At 34.6% G+C, this 21,233-nt stretch overlaps 1 protein-coding gene across 3 annotated transcripts in view; it reads left to right on the forward strand.

The window, feature by feature from the left end:
* The window catches only part of LOC121327923 (roundabout homolog 1-like), a 339,729-nt gene that overhangs the window by 92,213 nt on the left and 226,283 nt on the right, over positions 1–21,233 (forward strand). For all 3 annotated transcript variants that reach the window (XM_041272274.1, XM_041272277.1, XM_041272275.1), the window contains exon 2: positions 19,286–19,369. In XM_041272274.1, the coding sequence (XP_041128208.1) occupies positions 19,286–19,369 (84 nt within the window). The remainder of the gene's footprint in view (positions 1–19,285; positions 19,370–21,233) is intronic.

A 21,233-nucleotide genomic window follows, 5' to 3' on the forward strand; every position in this document is an offset into this window, starting at 1 on the left:
TAGAGGCACTAGGCTGCGCACAGTGAGTGGGCGTGCCAAGGTAGCCCAGAGTCCTCGATTCAACAGCAGCGCACAGCAGAGTTGGGTCTCGCTGGAGGATCACATCTCCCTTCCGTTAATATTTACTTTCAAACAGCTGCAAAAAGCAGAGAAAAAGATAGAAATTCATACAGCGAGCTGCAAGGTTAGTAAAAGCAGTCTACAATCACTAGGCAATGTAGGCTGTTGAAATTATATATATATATATATATATATATATATATTATATATATATATATATATATATATATATATATATATATTTTTTTTTTTTTTAAAACAAACGCCGTTGCGTAATGTTAAGCTCAGTCTTCAGCTGCCGAGTTTCTGATTCCAGGGAAGTGGCAAGCCTACTCCCAGCAATAAAGTTGCAGGGAAACTGCAGAACTCTCTCTCTCTCACACAAGTGCTCTCTCTCTCTCTCTCTCTCTCTCTCTCTCTCTCTCTCTCTCTCTCTCTCTCTCTCTCTCTCTCCCTCAAAGTCAATCACGCAACTGGAAAAAACTCACCTTACCTGAGAAGACAAAAGAAGATAATGTCTTCACGCAGTGACTATTTATTTATTTATTTGATATAAAATGCTCAGACATATCCCAAAAGTATGGTGTTGATGGTCATTTTTGAATTGAAGGGAACACTTATTCCATATGTGATTCCATTGTTTCACATTTTTTTTTTTTTTATTCTTTGTTAAGAAACACACAGAATATTACTAAATTAGTGTCTAAAAAGGTGCTAAATGATATATACATGTAGGTTGCACCAGTCATAATTCAAATATCAAATATCAAAGAATCTAATAAACTGATGAAGTATTATTTACAAGTGAAACTCGAAAGACAAAGCAATACCTGCCACATTAATTCTCCGTACTGGAACAACAGAACTCACAATGAGTGAAAACATTATAAATAGATGAGGGTAAACAAAATACATTAAAGTAGATTTTCTATAGCCACACTGCCTAGTGCTGAAAGACCTTTATTCTGTTTCACATAAGATGTCATAAAAACAACAGTTCATCAAGGTCAGCACTAAGATAAACTTTATACTTCAGATTTAAAAATACTATTCATCAGTGTCAGGTCTGTGGTCAGAACTCAGCAACACATCTTTTTTTATACTGTTTATTCTGTGCTGATTAAATGGAGCCCTTTCATTAACTCCACTTCCTTATAGAATGTTTCTTTTTCAAACACTTTGTGGGCCAAAACCAACAGTCATCGACATTCTCCTTACCTCTATCCAACATCCCCTCCCCCTTTTTTATACAGAGCTACTTTCACATAACCCCTAAACCTGCAAATTGTAAGTGTAAGGCTGACCCCCGTTTTTCCAAACACATTGGGCTTGTATTCCTCTTAACCCAGAATGGAACAAATTACTTAGGCAAACAAATGATTTAACTGCTGGGGTATGGCCATAAATGTTGCTGGATAAACTCATTTTTTGATTGAAACTTACTGAATCTTTTAAAAGTGCTCATAACCCTTAGAGAATATACACTTTTATGGGTATTTATAAAATTTTCTCGCACCTCATTTAAATAGAAGTGGATGTATAAACCAGAAATCTATAAGTAATGTTATGCCATTCTCATCTCCTTTGTTTCTTTACTGTCATGTGCCATTTAACATTCAATATTGTGTTTTGATGCAGCCACCTACCATTTTCTCATGCTCAAATTACTAGCACATGATCTCTGGAATAAAGGTTGACTGTTTCTTGACATCTATGATTGATAATACAAAAGGTTTAAATACAGTCACCACCTGAGTGCAGCTCTGGTTCCAAAACAGTGGTCATATGGGAATGCTTGTTCTTTTTTTCGAAGGACATAAAACAATAAACGTAGAGAGCTTGTGAGTTTCATGTGGCTTGACAATCTTACAAGAGTTCAATCCACTTGCACACACAAAAGCAGCTACTAATGTCAGACATTCCAAAAATGAAAACCTCAATGATATAGTATATATATATATATTACATTTTTTTGTTTTTTAAATCTGATGTGCACTGAAGGTACCACATCTGACTTCAACCTGACTTGCTTCTGAATCCCATGCAATATTCAAGTAAATAACCCTCCAGATAATCACTGTTGCGAAGTGCGAGCCACAAATGACAGAGCTCTTTTTGTAAACAGATTTCGCTGTGAAATCCTCTCTTTCGACTTGTACAAACTGCACCCAGTAGTGAAATACGGCACTCTTTTTACCTGGAAAGGCCTGTACCCGATGCCCTGACAGGTTGGAGTTCGTGCAACCCCCGAACACGCACATATTCACCATATTATATTATATATATATATATATATATATATATATATATATATATATATGTTTTTTTTTTTTTTTTTTTATCTCACAAACCTGTAAGCCAGACCTACAGGCCGAGAACTGTTTCCCTTTTGATACGTCACGTGTGACGTGGTACAAAAAGGTTCTGTTTTTGGTAGCCGTTTTTTTTTTTTTTAAATAACAATGCTAATATTTTTAATAAACTCTGCTATATCCATTTCAGAGATAAAAAAAAAAAAAAAAAAAAAAAAAAAAACTACAAGATACACTTTAATTATGAGCAGAGCTCAAACCCAAATTGGAATCTACTACCAGGCAATCACATCCAATATCAATTGACGCTAAGGCTTTATCAGCAAGGTTAAGTAGTGGTAACAGTGCTGCATTTCCTGTAATTTTACTGCATTTTTATTTTTTAACAGTGTATGTTATTTCTAATTACAACTGTTATAATTAGAGTCATACACAAACATACTACACATTCTATATAAGAATATCCTATATGAATCTTGAAGGTTTATAAGCCACACAAACCAGTCTGATGTAAATGTTTGGTGGCGATATCAGACCGACCTGTCACATAAATGATTCGGTTTATGTTGCAGTGAGAGATTCATTTGGTAATGTTTGAAACAATGGCCAAACAATTTATCGACTTGTTGATTAGCTAAGTAGGCTACACGTGTGATACAATACATATGATGGAATAAATAGGTTACATTAAGATGCCCTGTGCGTCATTTATTACATTTTAATTTCCAATAGAAGTACTAGTGGGTAAGCCTGTAGGCACCAGAACAAAAATAATTTAAACTTTGTTTAATGGGAAGGGTTGGATGTAGTTGCTTGCACCCACCAAATGAATACATCTGAATTTAAGTTGTACACAAACAAAAATTGCTAGTGCTTGTATTACATAGCCTATTTAAATAAATATGAAGATAGGCACAAATAAATTATCTTAAAAGACAAAACATGATGTTTGTACAATTAACATGGCAACATGTAGAGCCATATTTATTTGGAATCAAATGCCTGTGGGGCATTTAAGCAATTATGTGATTTATTCATGGCACATTGCTTCACTGGCAAGATATACATGATAAAATCCTCTGTAATTATGTACAACTGGCTTAGCCTACAAGAATGAGTTGTAAGAACTCATTGCATTACACAATGTCAATGAAGTTGTTGTTTTATTTACCAGAATGTTACAGTACTAATAGTATGTAATGTAGATAAATTATTAAGATTATTAGAGAGATTATTAACAAATTGTTTACCCAATAATAATAATAATAATAATAATAATAATAATAATAAGATTGAACTCTCCGTGTGCCTTGGGTCATTGATGAAAGGTTTAAAGGCACTGCACACATTTACAGTGTTGTATTTTATCCAGAAAGTGATGCAGTTGTTTAATGCATTGGCCTTTTATGTCTATCTTTGAATCTGACTAACAATAAGGGAAATTAGTTTGAAGGTCTCAGTTTAGAGCTCAGTAGACCTTGGTCCAAATCACAAAATTCAATACACAATTCAGCAAACTTGCAACAGGTCAAGGACGATATGGAGAAGCTTGAATGGATGTTAGTCACCAGTGCTCCAGAATCTTTCATGATCACGACAGAGATTCCAGTCATTACTCATAGTGAGACCTTCTGACACTATGGATCACATATTTGTCAGTGTACTAATGACTCAGTGTCAGAAGAAGTTTCACATTAGCATAGTGCCATTCCATGCTTTTCATAAAGTATGTGTATTCAGGTTTGCAAGAGCAGCTTTAAAGAAGGACTCATAAGTGTGTGGGTTTCTTTTGTTATTATTTCCACATAATTGGGTATGTCATATGCACAGCTGGAAGCCTGCAAGATACCGTAAAGTACATCTGGAAAGCAGTCAAGAGCCCACCCTCACAAAGTGCTTTGGTTTCCTTATCAAAGAGGTTAACAACCATAAAGGAGCCATAAAATGAAAGTGTCGTGCCTCAGCTGAGAAACAAATCAAAACATGCCAAAACTGTAACTTTTATTAAAGTACTGGTTTAATAACAAAACCTTAAATCTTGCTACGTGAAATTTTTTGAAATGTCAACCCATAAAATATATTGCTGTATGAATATTTTTAGCTCTTGCAGGTATTGGTATAATTTAAATCAAACATTGAATCATTGTACTTTTCATAAATTAAATGTAACCCTACAAATGACTAACTTCACAGTATTAATAAATGACGGCATTTGTAAATATTTGACTACAGATTATAGTTTTATGTTCTATAATACTGTAGTAATACATTTTACATTATCTATTGAGAACCTAAAAATGTTAAAATATTAATGAAACCGCAATGTCTATTTTAAATATCAAAACAGTGGTGGGAATAAATACAGGTGCCCTTTATATTATTCCTACTGGTATTTTCACCCATGAGTAATTCATTGACCCTCTCATTAGCATCACTAAATATAGTTACAGTCCACAAGACCATTAAAGTAAACCCTTATGTGTTTCTGGGGTTTGTAAAACCAACAGTATGAAAAACCTAGCTAAGCCCACTGGCTGATGACGTGTTGTACCTATTGTTCTTTTTTGTGAAGTTCATAAAATCTGTGGGAAACTAAAGAAACATCTTAGGGGACAATTCAGTTAACATTTAGTAGGGAAACAACATTTGGGAAAGTATAATTGTACGCAATAAACTAACATTATTGATGTCGTAACACAAAACTGTAAATGTATATTTTTTTCTAGTATGTTTTTTCACAGCTAACAGTTAATTGACTGAGATTTAAGTCAATTCACAAAGTGATTTTCTGGGTGTCTTAACTTCGATCATGTTTCTGTCCTCATGCAACATATCTGTACAATCTCCCACTCATGAGAAAGCTGCTCACTGCCTGAGGGAAAATTGGCAGTTTGGCTCCTTTACTGGGAGGCAAGACATATCATTGTATCAGAAAATGTACTGTAAATATACAAAATAATGTCCAACTAATATATTGTAAAATAAGATTTAATGTTTTTTTTTTTATTAATAATGCATCGTTATTGTCATATTTTAAGATTATAAATAAAGTGGTATGCTGCATAGAAGCACATTTCTGTGTAGTTTTAACTGTGTGCCCTTTCATTTACAGTACTGTTTATTTTTGTTGAATGTTTTCGTGTACCATTTTATTTACCTGCAACAAAGGTGGAATTGAATTGCTTCTGCTGGTTGAGGGAGAAAGATCTGTATTTAAAAGATGTATTAGCGTTTCAATTGACTGCCTCCCAAAATGGTATCCAAACTTCCCTGTCCACAAAAACTCCTGTAGGACAATTTTCAACAACTGGGTGATCTTCAAATAAATTGTACAGTATTATCTGTAGATCCATGTTAGTTAAAAATAGCTGTGGTCAAAAGCAAATTAGGAGTTTCAGCCTCCTCCACGGTAGTCTTAGAGTTAAGATCATACTTAAGACTACAATTCCATTTAGACTCGTTCATGAATAAGACCAAATTGACGACTTTTGAGCAGTCTTAGACTTGTCAGTTTTGTGACTACAGCGTTGTGAATATGGTATATTAACCATTAAAATGCATAACATAGACCTTTATTGAACTACATACTGTTTCAATTTGGTGTATATTGTATGTTAAACAATGGATCAGAGATTCCCTTTAACCTGATTGGTCAATAGGAGGTCCTTAATCTCTGGGAAAGGAACTTGAATGTTATTGTTCAAACTATGTTTAAGCACTGTTCTAAATCAATCTGCTGAAGCATACCAAAATACAGTATTCAGTATTTCTTAGCAGACACCCTTACCCAGGGTGACTTACAGCTGTATACAAAAAATACATATGAACAATTTCAGTACAATTAAGAGGAAGATACAAAATACAATGACTTCAGTCACAATAAGAGCAAATACAAAACACAGTGTGTTATGATATCAGGGCAGTTCAAGAGCAGATAACAGTGTTGATAGTTACATCAGGGTTAGATACGAGTGTAAGTGAAATACAAGATACTACAGATTGGGTTAAGTGCAGAATAAATACAGTAAAATAGGGAGCAGATACAGTGGCTCTCAAAAGTATTCACCCCACCCCCCCCCCCCCCCCCTTGGACTTTTCCACATTTTATTGTGTTACAACATGGAATCAGAATGGATTTAATTAGGAGTTTTTGCCACTGATCAACACAAAAAAAGTCCATAATGTCAAAGTGAAAAATAAAATCTACAAATTGTTCAAAATTAATTACAAATATAAAACAGAAAATTATTGATTGCATAAGTATTCACCCCCTTTGCTGTGACACACCTAAATAAGCTCTGGTGCAACCAATTGTCTTTAAAAGTCACATAATTAGTTGAATGCATTACCATTGAAAGCAGAAACTTTCAGCAGTTACCTACAGGTGGGTGAATAATTACAATGGGAAATATAAATCAGACATTCATTTAAGACTGAGAAAATGCTGTTTATATGTTTTTATATACAATAAAATAGAATTCCATCAAAACCTATGAATTTACTAATCTATTATTGCGTAAATGTCTTCCAAAAAAGGGGAAATTGGTATATTTAATCTTGCATCACTGAGTTCTGCATACATATTTTGTTGAACTGCAGGCAATATAAAAAATGCTCATTATCATGTCACTTGCGTTGCATTGGAAAGAAAAACGGGCATAAGAAATAGGAACTATTCCTCTAGGCATTTATGGTAAAAAAAAAAAAAAAAATTGAAATTAGCTAGTATGAAATCCACACTTGGGAGTAGTTCACTCAATAGGCCTCAGACTGTGCAGAGAGAAATCAATTTAGAAACTACCGTTAGGCATGCTGAAACTAGGTATTGTCCCTGTACTGTGCTTATGCTAAAATAAATTGAAAGCAAACTGACTAGTTACTGAACCTATAGGATGGTGCCAGAAGCTGTACGAACAGATAGGGTCTTTTATTCATCCCACCTTTGCATCAATTAATTTCCATATGAATATGACCTTGGACAGTACTCAGTTTGTTCATACAGTATTGATTTTATTTTTGGCTTGCACAATTTATTGGAAGTAGAGAATCTTGTTAACTTTTTCAGTGCCACTGTAAATAGAAAATATGTATCCTGGTGATCCATGATAACAAATTAAAGTTTACACTGTTGTATTAAAATAGTTGTTTTATCATTTAAATAACAACAACATATTTATGTACTCCAGGGACTCCAAAAATATCCAGTTACCTTAAGTTTTAATATGTATAATTACATACTGAATGGTGAAAGCTCAATTGTGAAAAACAGAATATTCTCTTTTCCCCCATTCTCTATATTCTTACATTCAGATTCAGACTCTTGCTATAACAAGGAAACCATATCTGTAGGAATAAAGTTGTCTACGGTACTGTATAATGAAAAGCCAGTGGAATTATTTGAATTATTGTTTTGTATTGCATAAATAAGAGGCCCTGAACCTTAACAGAATGTGTACCTTGCACTTATGGTAATGTATTGATCCAACCTAGAGTCGTAGTGATTTTCTGGATTTATTACAGTGTGATGGAAATTAAATTATGTGAAGCAGTCACCACAGTGCAGGTACTGTATATGTGTGTGGGGTGTCTCTAACATTGGTGGTCCTTTACTTAACTGATGAATGACTATCCTACACACATGTTGTAATTGTGCCTGTGTTAAGTGGAACACTACATCTATCCTGTTAGCTGCTCTGGAGAAGATATACATTATTCCCCCTGTACTGCCTGTTCTGTCACGGTAACGCAAGGCGGTGTTCAGTTTTCTGTTTAGTCCAAATGGTTTTAAAAAGCCTCAGCAGACCCAAAACTATTTTGAATTTATTTCACACTGACAATTTTTACATATAACAAAAGCTCCCCAGTTTACCCCTATTATGGTAATTAGCATGGCACAATTTGTAAAGTGAAGGTAGGGTATAGATGCTTTAATATGCATAATCCTTTTTCTGACACGAATTAAGCAAGTTTAATCAGTTTTCCGTAGTTGGCATCCTACTGTTTCCACATGGTAGAACTGAATTCTGAGGAGGAGGTACGGTGTGAGTGTTTGGTATATCATTAGCATGTATTTCTGCTATTCACAAATCCTGGTAGTAATCTTTTAGCATCTGCTATTGTGATGGACACTTTTGGGATCTTTGTCATTGTGTACTATCCAAGACGAAAAGGTCACTGAACTCCCAAAGCTGAGTTAGTTCTGCTTGTGCCACTTAGCACCAAGCCCCTTCCAATACTTGTACTTATTTCTGTGCGGATGTCATCCTGTCCACAGTTCTTTTCTGCCTATGGGACACTCATTTCATGTTGCTGCCATGTGTATCATGAGATGTCGTAAATCACACATTACGGGACATTACATTGAAAACAATTTCCACGATCTAATGGACCATCAGCTTTCATTTGACTTAAATTGTATTAAAGCTAGTAGAATGGACCATCAGCTTGAGATATGAGATGATGTTCTTGAACATTTAGACAGTGCTTTCAGCATTCTTTCACAGCTCATTTCAGCAATTACAGTGAACAAAGAATACAAATATATATATATATATATATATATATATATATATATATATATATATATATATATATATATATATATATATATATCAGTACAGTATTCAGTACTATCAAATCAGTATTGGGAGAGATGAATACATGCAGATCTATTGGGCATCAGCCTATTTTGCCCCATTCAAATGTATTGGTTATTAAATATTAGATAATTGCCTCATCGTCAACTATTACACATGCAAATTATTGAGCAATCCGTCTCACAGGTGAGATGGAACTTCAAATATGATAAATTTATTGCCAATTGCGAATGATTAATTAAATCTGCCAAGACTGATACAATATTCAGTAATGTATTAATGATAATTATGTTATGTAACTAATTATTATAGAACACCTTGCAATGTTTACAAGAAATGTATGGCTTTACCTTTCCTGGTCTTGTGTTGTACAGTATGTATTGCAGCAATATTTTTTTTCAACTTTAAATGTTACAGAACACCCAGCAGTGTTTAAAAGAAACACATTACTTTTGCAGTATCCCACATTGTTCATATATCAGTCAAAAAAAAAAAAAAAAACATATTCCTGATTGTATTGATATATTTTTATTCACACATCACAAGGAGATAAACTAGGGAATAACTTTTTTCAACTTGGGAAGCACTGGGGCTCCCGGGTGGCGCATCTGCTAATGGCGCTCCATGTGGAGTGCAGGATGCGTCCTATAGCTTGGACACTATTCCACTGCCAACCATGTATGGGAGCTCCCAGGGGGCGGCACACAATTGGTCTAGTGCCGCCCAGGGGGTGAGGGGGAGGGGGTCCTTGGTTCACCGCGCACCAGCGACCCCTGTAGACTGGCTGGCACCTGTGGGCTTGCCTGTAAGCTGCCCAGAGCTGCGTTGTCCTCTGAAGCTGTAGCTCTGGGTTAGCTGCATGGCGGCCCTGCAGAGTGAAAACAAGCAGTCGGCTGACGGCACACGCTTCAGAGGACAGCGTGTGTTCGTCATCGCCACTCCCGAGTCAGCACAGGGGTGGTAGCAGTGAGCTGAGCCTAAATGCAATTGGACATTTCAAACTGGGAGAAAAATGGGGTCAAATTAATAACCGACTATTAAATAAAAATAAATAAATAAATATGTAAGAACATTCCCCAGAAGAAAGATTTTTTTTCTCCAAAACATGTGTCTCAATGGAAATTATTATGCAACACTATAAATCTAAAATGTTTTTGAGTCTGGTTTCTTGAAATAATAGGGTGCACTAAACATGAATTCCTCCTGTACTGTTTTTGTTTACCAGTGTTATGAAAATCAAACTAAACTAATCTAACAGTTCATGAGTTTCTTTGGAGTATTTCATGCTGTCAAACTCTGTAAACTCTGGAAGGTCCTGATTTATCAATTTAAACAACATTGGTGGTTAGATCCACCACTGAATAGCATGTGTTAAGGTTGTCTACTGCAGCATCACTGCCGCCTCAACCATTAAAATAAAATTTCTTAATAGGTCTTTGTCTGTTTGTAGTTTTCAGTTCTGTATTACATTAGACTTAGGCTTCATAGTTATTATTTTTTTTTAATTAATAAAGCACAAGCAGTATTTCAAGCTTTTAGGAATTCAGAAAACATGTCCCCATATAAATACATGCATGGCCATGCTTAAGCACTATTATAAACCTATTATAAACCATCCACAATATAAGCCTTTCAAAAGATGTATTTCATATACTGTGTAAAAACACAAGATATGCAACGGCAGTACCCTTGTAGATGGTAATCATCTATCTTCCATCAGGAAGACCCACAGATGCTGCCTGCTAAGTGGCTGCTATTGGTTGGTACCGTGAATTAGCATTAACAATGCATTATTAACAGCCCTCCAAACCTGCAACAGCTTCTGCCATACACATACCAGATTGGCACACAATCATAGCCAAGTTCTAAAGCTGCAGCCTTAGCCATTTGTTTGAGGTTCTGCATAATTAAACGCCCATTATTCATAGCATTGTTTCTTGTGGGCTACTCATCTGGCATGTTATTTTCTAGGATTTCCTGCCAGTTTTTCTTCTTCGTTTGCAGAAATGACCTCCCTTTATGTGCTATTCTAATCAAGAGGCTTCATTAAAACCCCATTACCAGTGCCTATAAGAATAGTAAAAAGAATAATCAAAATGGAAGTAAGACTGGGTTGTGGACTACGAATTCGATGATTATGATCTTAAATGTATTCCATTGCAATTTGGGAAGAGGTTAGCTTATTGACAGTATAACAAACTCATATGTAATGTGGCACATGCAATAGTACCTAGAGTAGATAAAAGGATTACAACACCCCACCCACCCCCATCTCTACAACATTAATACAGTGTATTAGAGTACAGACGTTAATATGTACACACACACACACACATATATATATATATACCTTTTTTGATTAAGTGCTTCTCTCTTCTACAGCTTTCCATTGAAATGTTTTGTGGAAATAATATTGGTGAAGATAATTTACCGGAAAGTCAAGGACAAACAGCTAAAAGAGTGCAATGTACTTTACTGATATTATTGTGTATGAGGTTTCACTTAGAAGCAGTGCGTTTCTATAGAAATGGCTGGCAATAATTCTATCATCTATATCAGGGGTTTTCAACCGGGGGTATGCGTAAACTGTAACTGACTGTAAAAAGTTACATATATGTTTGATGCAGGCCATTATACTTTTTTTTTTATTATTTTTAGATGTTCAAAGTAGAAGTAAACTTTACAGTTTAGTTTGAATTTTATTTTTCCGTGTTCATTTTGCACAACAAAAGATTAATCTTAAAAATAAATTGGTCCTGCCAGTCAGCAACCCCCCTGGGTAGTGTCCTCTTTTTGAGGATCTGAAATATGGTAACCCTAAGTATAAATGCTCTGGTAAATATAATTGTTAATCATAATACTCTGACAGTTTGTGTTTTATTTATTAGACGAGGCTGCATTTCAGTAACAGCAAAAGTGTCTGTTTGAATTTGTTTTTGGTGTTTGATGCAATGGATATATTTCTTACTTGCAAAACAAAGGAAGAAACACGAGAGTCTACAGAAAAAGCAACAGAAAGTTATACCGAATCCCTTTGGATAATTTTAATGTTGGCTTTCATAAAAACATTTATCATTGTTAGTAGTTATTATAGTTTTATCTTGAGGTAAACATTTTAAGTGGCACAATTATGCAGAGATGCGAAGTAAACGTTAACGTTTATGCACACTATTTTGTATTATTTATACTAACTCTGCCAAATAGAAACCAAATATGACTGTTTCCAAGGATATTCCTAAATACTTGTCTTTTAATTCTGTTCATCCAAATACTTACTAATACTTACTACTAACTAAAAGTTTTAAGAATTAAGCTTACTGTTTGTTATTCTGTCCTAAACCAGCAGTTTGTCACCCAAACTGTTGTGACATAAATTATTTATGAAATAAACGGGGAGGAAAATAAATGTGTTAATCAGATTATTGTCCATTTTATTGTAACTGTTGTGTCATTCAGTATTGTGAAAATTGTAAAGGGGTACTTGAGCTGAAACCTCCAGACAGAAGGGGTACAGTTTCAAAAAAATGTTGAAAATCCCTGATCTATATCTATAAAACATTCAATCATGGATTATATAGTAATATGTAATGATACTTGTAAAATGTTTAAATTATAAGTTTTTCTGAATGTCAATTGAAGACATTGAGAATGTAGTCATCATATTTGTATTACTACATACCTTTAGTTTTAGAATTTGAAATATTTCAAGCTGTGTTTCTTTTCATGTTTCATGTTAGTTTTACAATTGTATTATCAAAATAATGTACCAAAATGTACATGGACTTCAGCCATTAACTGCACCTTTGGTAGCTATCTCAATCCACCTATAATCCCATAAAAAACATTTCTCAATTCACTTTCAAATCTCTTATTATTCTGTCAGTAAAAAAAAATAAGTAAACCTTTAAGAGATGACTAATCTTACTGAATTATAAGCAATGTAACATAATTATAAGGAATTTCAGACACAAAGGTCAACTAACTTTTCTTCTGGGGTCTAATTAGTTCTGAGTGAGGTTTTATATTTCAGTGTCGCTCAACTCAATGTCAAGTAGAACCTAAGCCTGACAGCTAACTTGTAAGAAAATGTAGCAGTGCAGAGCACAGGGACGTCTGTGCATTATGTAGCAACAAGTCACAAATTTGCTTAATCACCCTACAATCTTGGGAAACCTGAGTGAAAAATAAAACACAAAAATACAAGTTAAAGTACTGAGGTACATGGGGTTAACACCCTTGTATAGATTGTTTTGAATAGGCCTAGCAGTTAGGTTGCAATTCCTCTAAAAAGCAGCGAAAATGGGGTAGAAAGTGGCATGATTAGTTATAATATTAAGATTATAAATTTAGTTGGGCGTCCTCTTGACAAAATGACAGGGTCTCCTGCAAGTGTGTATTTGTGGGGTGGGGGCGGGGGGTTAGATATTAGCAGGAAAAAGAGACATGTGAGCAAAATACCCTATCATTTTGGAAGGTGATAACTTGCTGACCCTATTAAGCTATGATAAATCCCATTATAGTGTGCTTTTGTAAAGACAATTGTGAGTTGAAGATTTATAGTTTATGTTTTATTTGAAAAACAACCCTCTCTGCATGAATGGGAGTGAAAAGTCGAATGGTTGGCAAAAGTAAAAACATTAAAATATGTTTGCGACCAGCACTGCTTTCAAGTGAAACAAATGCAGAGTTCCAATGCTCCTCTCAGTCCCTCTAGCCATGCCCGTCGAGAGAAATTTGGGGCCCTGGTACATCATGTTGGCAAGGGGCCCCCATCGCCATCACCCAGTGGTTCACCAAGCCTTATAGAGTACCGTGTTGTCACGCTGTCAGTTTTAAGCTAAGTTAAAGATATCTGAAACAAAAACTTTAAATAAAAAAAACTTTTAATGCACACAAGTCATATCATTCATTAACTGGAAGTCCATCTGAACTAACTCTGAATTTCAATAGAATGATTTAAAATAACATCACAATTCAAATAAAAAGCGAACCTGTGCTACATTGTTAAAATAGAAAATCACTGAGTCATTTTAAAAGTGTAATGTTTTGTTTACGACAAATCAAAATGTGATAATCAAATGCTTACGTTAAAGTAAATTAATTTGTCTCTTAATAATTTCAACACTATAAATGCTATATTATTTGGAGGTTACAAAGCACAATAGCACAATTGCTATTTGTTTTCCTCCTCAATTTGTGTAATAAGATTAGACATAACTTAATGTTTTATGCATATTTAACTAAAGTCGAAATATATTCAATTGTTTATTTTAAGCTTTTTATAAAAGTCAAACATGAAACATTGACCTGTTTGACATTCTGCCATTTATACTTATTACCAAAATAAGTGTTATAATTTATAGATTCAATGTCTATCGCTTTGACTAATGTATGATTATTGATCCCTAATTCTGCTTATAGCATATTTACTGTTACACAGTTTAGAAATGTTTAGTCTGTTCTCTGCTTTAAGGCCTGTGCTGTGTGTGTTAACAGCTGAAAATAAATGTTGCTTGTTATCTTTCATGTACAACACTTGAGCCTACAGGTGAAATGGTGAAAACTTGTATAAAACAAATAGGCCACTTTGAAGAAAAAACTAATTAAATATATCTAAACTTTACACAAAAAAAAGACTTTTTTTTTAATGGGTGGAGGATTATTTAAACCAATAGATGTTTAAATTATTTCTTGGTCTCCATCCCAGAAAAACGTAGGATTGACTATAATGGAAATCCTGAGGGACAGTACATTACTGTACTTTACACTTACAGTACAGTATATCCCATTTGGATATAAACATGTGGATGAGCTCTAAAGATGTCCATGCCATTGAATGACAACCAATATTGCTCAAATAACTATGAAATAGTGTGCACTGATACGGTGCCAGCATTCAATTGCAACTCACAGAGGCAACACAATCTAGATACAGTTCTGTTTATGTATTTTGATCAATACAATGTCTGGATCAGGTGAACCTCATTGCTCTGTCTGTGACCCAGAATGTTTCTACTTGGTGTTTTCACACAAGGGCAACCCTGTTCTCAGCCCTTAGTAACCACTTACTAACACATGGCTGACCATAATGAATCAACAGGCACAGGAGAGGGTTGTGATGATAGGACTATCTGTCCATGCGACTTAGGCAGCTGGGGGCACCACCTGTTAACTAACATTGAAGCAACACTTAATTAGCAGAATAGCTGCTACTTCCCTTTTTGTATAGAAGGAAAGGGAGCAGATGCAGAGGCGGAGCAGGCTGTTGACAGCAAATAAAGCTACCGTGAATGAAAACAGAATACTGTCCTCGCGCACACTAAAAAGCTGACAAAAGGCTATCGAAAGTGTGGACAGGCAGACCATGTCCCCGCTGTTTTCTCCAGTTTAGAGATGGATTCAGAACTGAATTTGAACTCTGTTTGGTGCACATATTTTCTTCTTTTTATTTATGCTTTGATAAAAATATGTTGCATGTTTTTAACTTTTGATTATTCATATAATTCTTTTATTTTTATTTGTAAATATTTGCTTGGTATAATTTTAATATTCTTGTCAGGATGTTTAAGCATTTTGAACTTATATTATAAACTGAATTGTTTCTTTGAGGTAGATTTAGATGTAATGGACTTATGTAATAAGCAATTACAGATTAACCCATTTTATATCACCTCGCTTAATATCATGCCTCGTTTATTATCACGATTTTTTCAAAAACCACTCGCCATGCACCACAGGTTCTTTGAGAAATTACCTCTCTTAATGTCATCTCACAAACCTGCTTATTATCACATTTTGTGCAGCCTGTCAAATGCTGCATAGCTGGGCTTTACTAAGTAACCACAGGATGTAATTAATTTCCACCACAGCTAACAACCAATAATCATTTCGGCTGATGACGTTCTGTGCAGCCTGTCAACTGCTACAGTTCAGTTACAAAACACCAACATCACCAAATGTTTCTTTTTTAACATAGTCTTATTCACAAAAAAACAGCCAACCACCAACACCTAAATGATAGCTCTCATCAGTCGACAAGTCAAAGTATTTGTCCTGTAGTAAACTATATGCATGTGTTTAAATGTAAAGAATGACTCAGTGTACAGTATTAAAACAGTGCTCTTTAATTCACTTTTCTTTCTTTTTTTCTCAAACTCGTAATGTGCTGTCAAAGGCAAACTATGCCTGCACGGCAATCATGATGTAAAGTGGATTCCTGTGTATTTATTGTATTATCTCTTTTATAGTTGTTTATATAACAAATGCATGAGATTGTTAGGGCACTGGTGTTATAATCAGCATAGCCAATAAAGAACAACTTTGAATTTGAAGCAAGAGTCCTGACCTACCACTAACTAGCTTTTGAGATGTTTATGAATCCAGGATGCAAGTGTCATAGTTCTGACGTTATCTTTTAGAAAGGGGAAACAGCTGAGGCTCACTCATTAGCAGAATAAAATATGTTATGTAATAAAGGGTCCTGTTTGCTCCAGGATAATATTGGTTAAATCTAAACCAAAAGTCGGAGGTCACAAGAAAAATCATTTTGACAGAGTAAACATAATGCTATCGATGCCATAAGTGTGTTATCAGCCATTCAATAGGAGCAGGATATTTGAGACTAAAACTTTTATTCCTGTCACAACCTTGACTGCACTTGACTGCACTTCTTTTTTTTTGTTTTTTTTTTGTTGCTGACTTTGAATGTACCTTTAACTTTTATTATTGCATATTTTTCATTTGTTTCAGCAAAAATGAGGGATACAACATTTTAAAGAGTAAGTAGATGGGTTCAGAAAAATATTGTGTTCCACGTCCCCACGTATTGCTACAACTGTTTAGATAACATACCTGCCATTTCTTTTCACTGTTAGCATCCTGAAACTTTTTACACTCAATTTTAATTTTTCTGGCAAATCAACTGTTTTCCTATTACTTCTCACACCTCAGAGAACAACCTGTAACAGCTCAAAATGATGCTGCTCATGGATGTTTATTTACTGTTTACAGTGGTGACAGTTTTGATTTGTATGAAACTCTGTAGCAGCTCCTACCAAGGGGAATGGAGTAAATTAGCAGGTCATCGTGAAACTGCCTGACTTTTGACATGCTATTTTGTTTTTTGTTGTGCAAGAGAGATCGAGAAAGACAGACTGATTTATATTTTGTGCACTGTGTTTTAAAATATGTTCTATTTAGCCACACCACAATGTTTAATGTGTTTCCCTGACCCCTTTGTCATTGTCAATGTTGCATGTTTTCCATGATGTGTAAGTCAGCAAACCAATTTTTGTGTTGTATCGGAAGAGCTCTTACTGGTAACTGCTTTTTTATGAAAATCAAAAAAAAAGTGTTAATAGCATTTTCTCAGCAAGAGTCTGTGACTGTGACAATTAGACAAGTAGCTTTCCAATAAGTATCATCTTAGTCTGTAATTAATTTTTTTTTTAAAAAAACAGTTGTCATTTCCCTGGAATAATTTATTATGAGTAATTATTGTCATATTTGATTTGTTTTATTTTTTACAATTTGTTTATATGTTAATTCTATTTTTGTATTAAGATAATAGTTCAAATAATTTGTACTTTGGAAAAATAAATTGATTCACTAGACCCAGAGAATATTTGATTACATGTGGTGATCTAAAATCATGCATTATTCATTTTTCTTTATGAGGATAATGTTTTTATACCATATATATCTCAGTTTAAATAACTTCGAATTTCATGCAAAATATTAGTCTGTGCCCTATGTGTAAATCTTAGTGCTATAAATACTTAACATTAGAAATATGAAATAGAACGTTAAAAAAATAAATATATTATTAAAGTGAATACTGCTTTTAGGACATAAAGGTTCATTGTTTTGTGGTCTGACAAAGGTTATAGTATCTTCAATGTTTCTGTTGAGGGAGCCTTAAACATTTTGGAATCTCCTGTATTTCTTCATATGTTTTTAACGACATGTGATTGTTCTGATATGTCCTGTGTCATTCAACAACTGTGGTTGAAGTAATTTCACTGTTCAGTCTCAAACTTTCTTCTGAAAAGTTAATTCCAAAAGTGTCTGACAACTAAACAATACATTTATTAATTGCCAAGGCAAATGAATCCAGATATTTAAAAGAATAGTGTGTTATAGTCAGCAACAGTGTATGATGAGAATGTTATAAAAGTTGCTGGGTGTTCTGTTTATACAACATGGACAAAGGATTTTACTCTTAATTGTATAGAACAATTCTTTGCCAAAAAGTTAAAACAACTCTCAGTTTTAATAAGATGGAAATTAAGACTCCTAAAATAAATGGCAGGGTTAGGTAAGAGTTTTTTTTTTTTTTTTTTTTTTTTTTTTTTTTTTTTCTTTTAGTAAAGTAACTTTATTTGGTGAATTTTTCCAAACATGACATATTGTGCTTATAATAATTTGGGGTTAAAAGCTGTGAGAATGTAGTCTTACGTGTTAGAAAATATATTATTTTCAAATTCATTTTTTAAAATGAAGATTTGTAAACATAAAAAGTACCACAGACTGTGCAGCTTTATAGTGTAATCTCTATTTTCCAAATATAGCCATTTTCTATAGATGTGTTCAATGCTTTTTTTACCCCAAAATACTATTAATATAGGTTCAACTAGCATTTAGTATCCCTGGTGCTCTGATTCAGAGGGATGTCTCAGAACTCCCCCCCTCTAACAGTCTGTTGCCTTGCCACAGATGTGATATGTGCTCCTGCCTCCCCCCTCCCCCTAGTGAAGGTGTGGCACCACTCATTTTGTTCCTCCCCTTGCATTTGGGAGTCCAGTTGTCACTGCCCCTACCGCTCTTTCACTAAGGTAAGGCTGTCTCCTGGGCCTACAATTGTCAGATGAAGCGAAGATGGGGACATTCAGTAGCTCTGATTAACAATAAAGTGGGAAATTAGCAAACCTAGCATTGAGCCACCCTGCTTCATTCTTCCCATATGCTTCCCACAGTGTATGTGTGTGTGTGTGTGCATGCTGCTGGCTGTCACACTTGTACACAGAGCACTTGTACACTGCAAGCTCTGAGGTAGCACCTCAGAGTCAGTGCTAGAGACAGAAAATAGTTTGATTAATATTAGTACACATAAAGAAAATCATTCAGAAGACAAACAAGGAGAAAAAGCAGAGAGGATGCTACCTGGTTTAATGTGGAGCGGTCCGCACAGGGGTGGAGTTTGCGTTCTGGCCCCATGTTGCGTACTTTTGTGTTTTGTGGATATACTTGTTTCTGGACAAGCTTTAGCAACTGTTTCAACTTTGACCCCTTCAGCAGCTCTGGTGTTGTTTCCGACAGACTCTGACAGCCCGGAGAGGGGCAACGACAGTGGCACGCCGGCCCCAGCCTCCGATAATGATGACAATTCACTGGGCTACACAGGTACTTTGGTCGCCATCTTCTCACTCACCTCATGTCACCCCCTCCATCTCCCATTGGTGTGAATGCATGTATGTCAGATTGCATCCTTGTTGCCTGTGCCGATAAAAAGTGTCAGGGCCTTTTACTGTTCTACCTGAAAGCTGTTGATAACAGGGTGAAGAATATCTCCACTGAATTTGGTTATTTATACAGCAGTGTTTGGATTCATGTTAACTTTAAAAAACACTCTGGTCTTTCACATAATGTCATGATTTACTGGTAAAATACAGTTTGCATTATTTATTACTAAATATATTCACATATATGATACTATATACCATTAAACATATCTGACAATACATACAGACTTTTAGTCTATTAAGAATGTGTAATGCCAAAAGAAGACTTAGTGTGAGTGGGATCTTGTACTCTAGGCACAGAGAGAACAAAAGCATGTTTATTGAGCATGAATCATACTAAATAAGATTTTGAACTTATAATGTGTTCTACAAAATATATAGCGGATATTAAAATGCCAAAGCAGAATACCACATCTAATACCACTTCCCCCAACTCAATAAATATCATATCCCCAAGAGTTGTCAGTATCAAAAACAAGATAACTTACTTTATGACATGATTAAAGTAAGACTGTAGCTTTTTTGTGTTCGTCAGCAACAACATTGCTTATACTGCACTTCATGTCTAGTGTACATTTTCAAGAAAATTGAATAAAATTAGTAAACAAAAAGCAATGTTTTGTCTAGAAGTTTAAAATGAGTTGCAGGGAAACCTTAAGGCTTCACTGCCCCTTAATATTATATTTTAGAAATTGCAAATAATAATAAAAAAAATAATAATTGCTGCTTTACAAAATCCATTACTAAAAAACATAATAACACAATAGTGTTAGCTTCTCAGAAGCAATTGTTGTTTTACAGCAGTATGCTTGGATTTACTGATCTACATGTCACTAGATATGGTGCTAAATCAGCAGTTATCATGTACATTGTAATGGGACATGCATATATGTTATTATGTAAGGCTTGGGGCCAGAACCTGTCTGTTACAGTTAATTAAACTACACAGCTCAGTAATGATTTTTTTTTTCTCAATGTATATGATTGCTTGACATTGTATTATTCAATGTAATGTATTCAACAGTAACAACATGTTATATCTGAGTAAAACATTGAAGGGAGCACGCTGAATAGTCGTTTAAAAACCTGTTTTTATTTAGGTAAAGCTTTTTAAAGTAAAAAACAAAGGTTAAGAGACAAGCATGGCTTGTACTTTTCAGTTTTAACTGATAACACTATGTAACACAATTTTTGTTCCTGGGTAGTATGTGTTATTTCCTAATTGCTTATGCCTCAAAAGTATAGAAAATGGCTATTATTCCCCACAAACTTTGCTTTTGTGACCAGGACAGTGATATTTCAAAATATCACTATTTCCAATGGGAAAACGGGCAAATGTTTGTCTTTTCGTTGACATAAAGTCAGAAAAAAACAACATATGAATCCACTTAAATAACACTTACTACCCAGGAACAAAAAAATAATAATAATTGTTACACGGTGTAATAATATAGAAAAAGTGTTAAAACATGGACATTTAAAATGAATTTATATTTTTTATAAACATTGTTTTCAGAGGTCTGGCAGTATGGAAAGGCATTGTAATGGTGTAATCATCGTTTTTGCACTGTGCAGCTGTCACTGTACAGTACGTCTGGGCAAAATTGGAACACAAGCATGCAAGCATCAGTTTGAAAACCTTTACATATGTTTTGTGAAGCTATACCAGGGTGCAGAACAAAATAATTTAGACAGCATGTAAAGGAAAATTAGGATTATGTTGAAGAAACTATAAAAGGAAAGAC

The sequence above is a fragment of the Polyodon spathula genome, chromosome 15 (assembly GCF_017654505.1).
Source record: "Polyodon spathula isolate WHYD16114869_AA chromosome 15, ASM1765450v1, whole genome shotgun sequence".
NCBI classification, from domain to species: Eukaryota; Metazoa; Chordata; class Actinopteri; order Acipenseriformes; family Polyodontidae; genus Polyodon; species Polyodon spathula.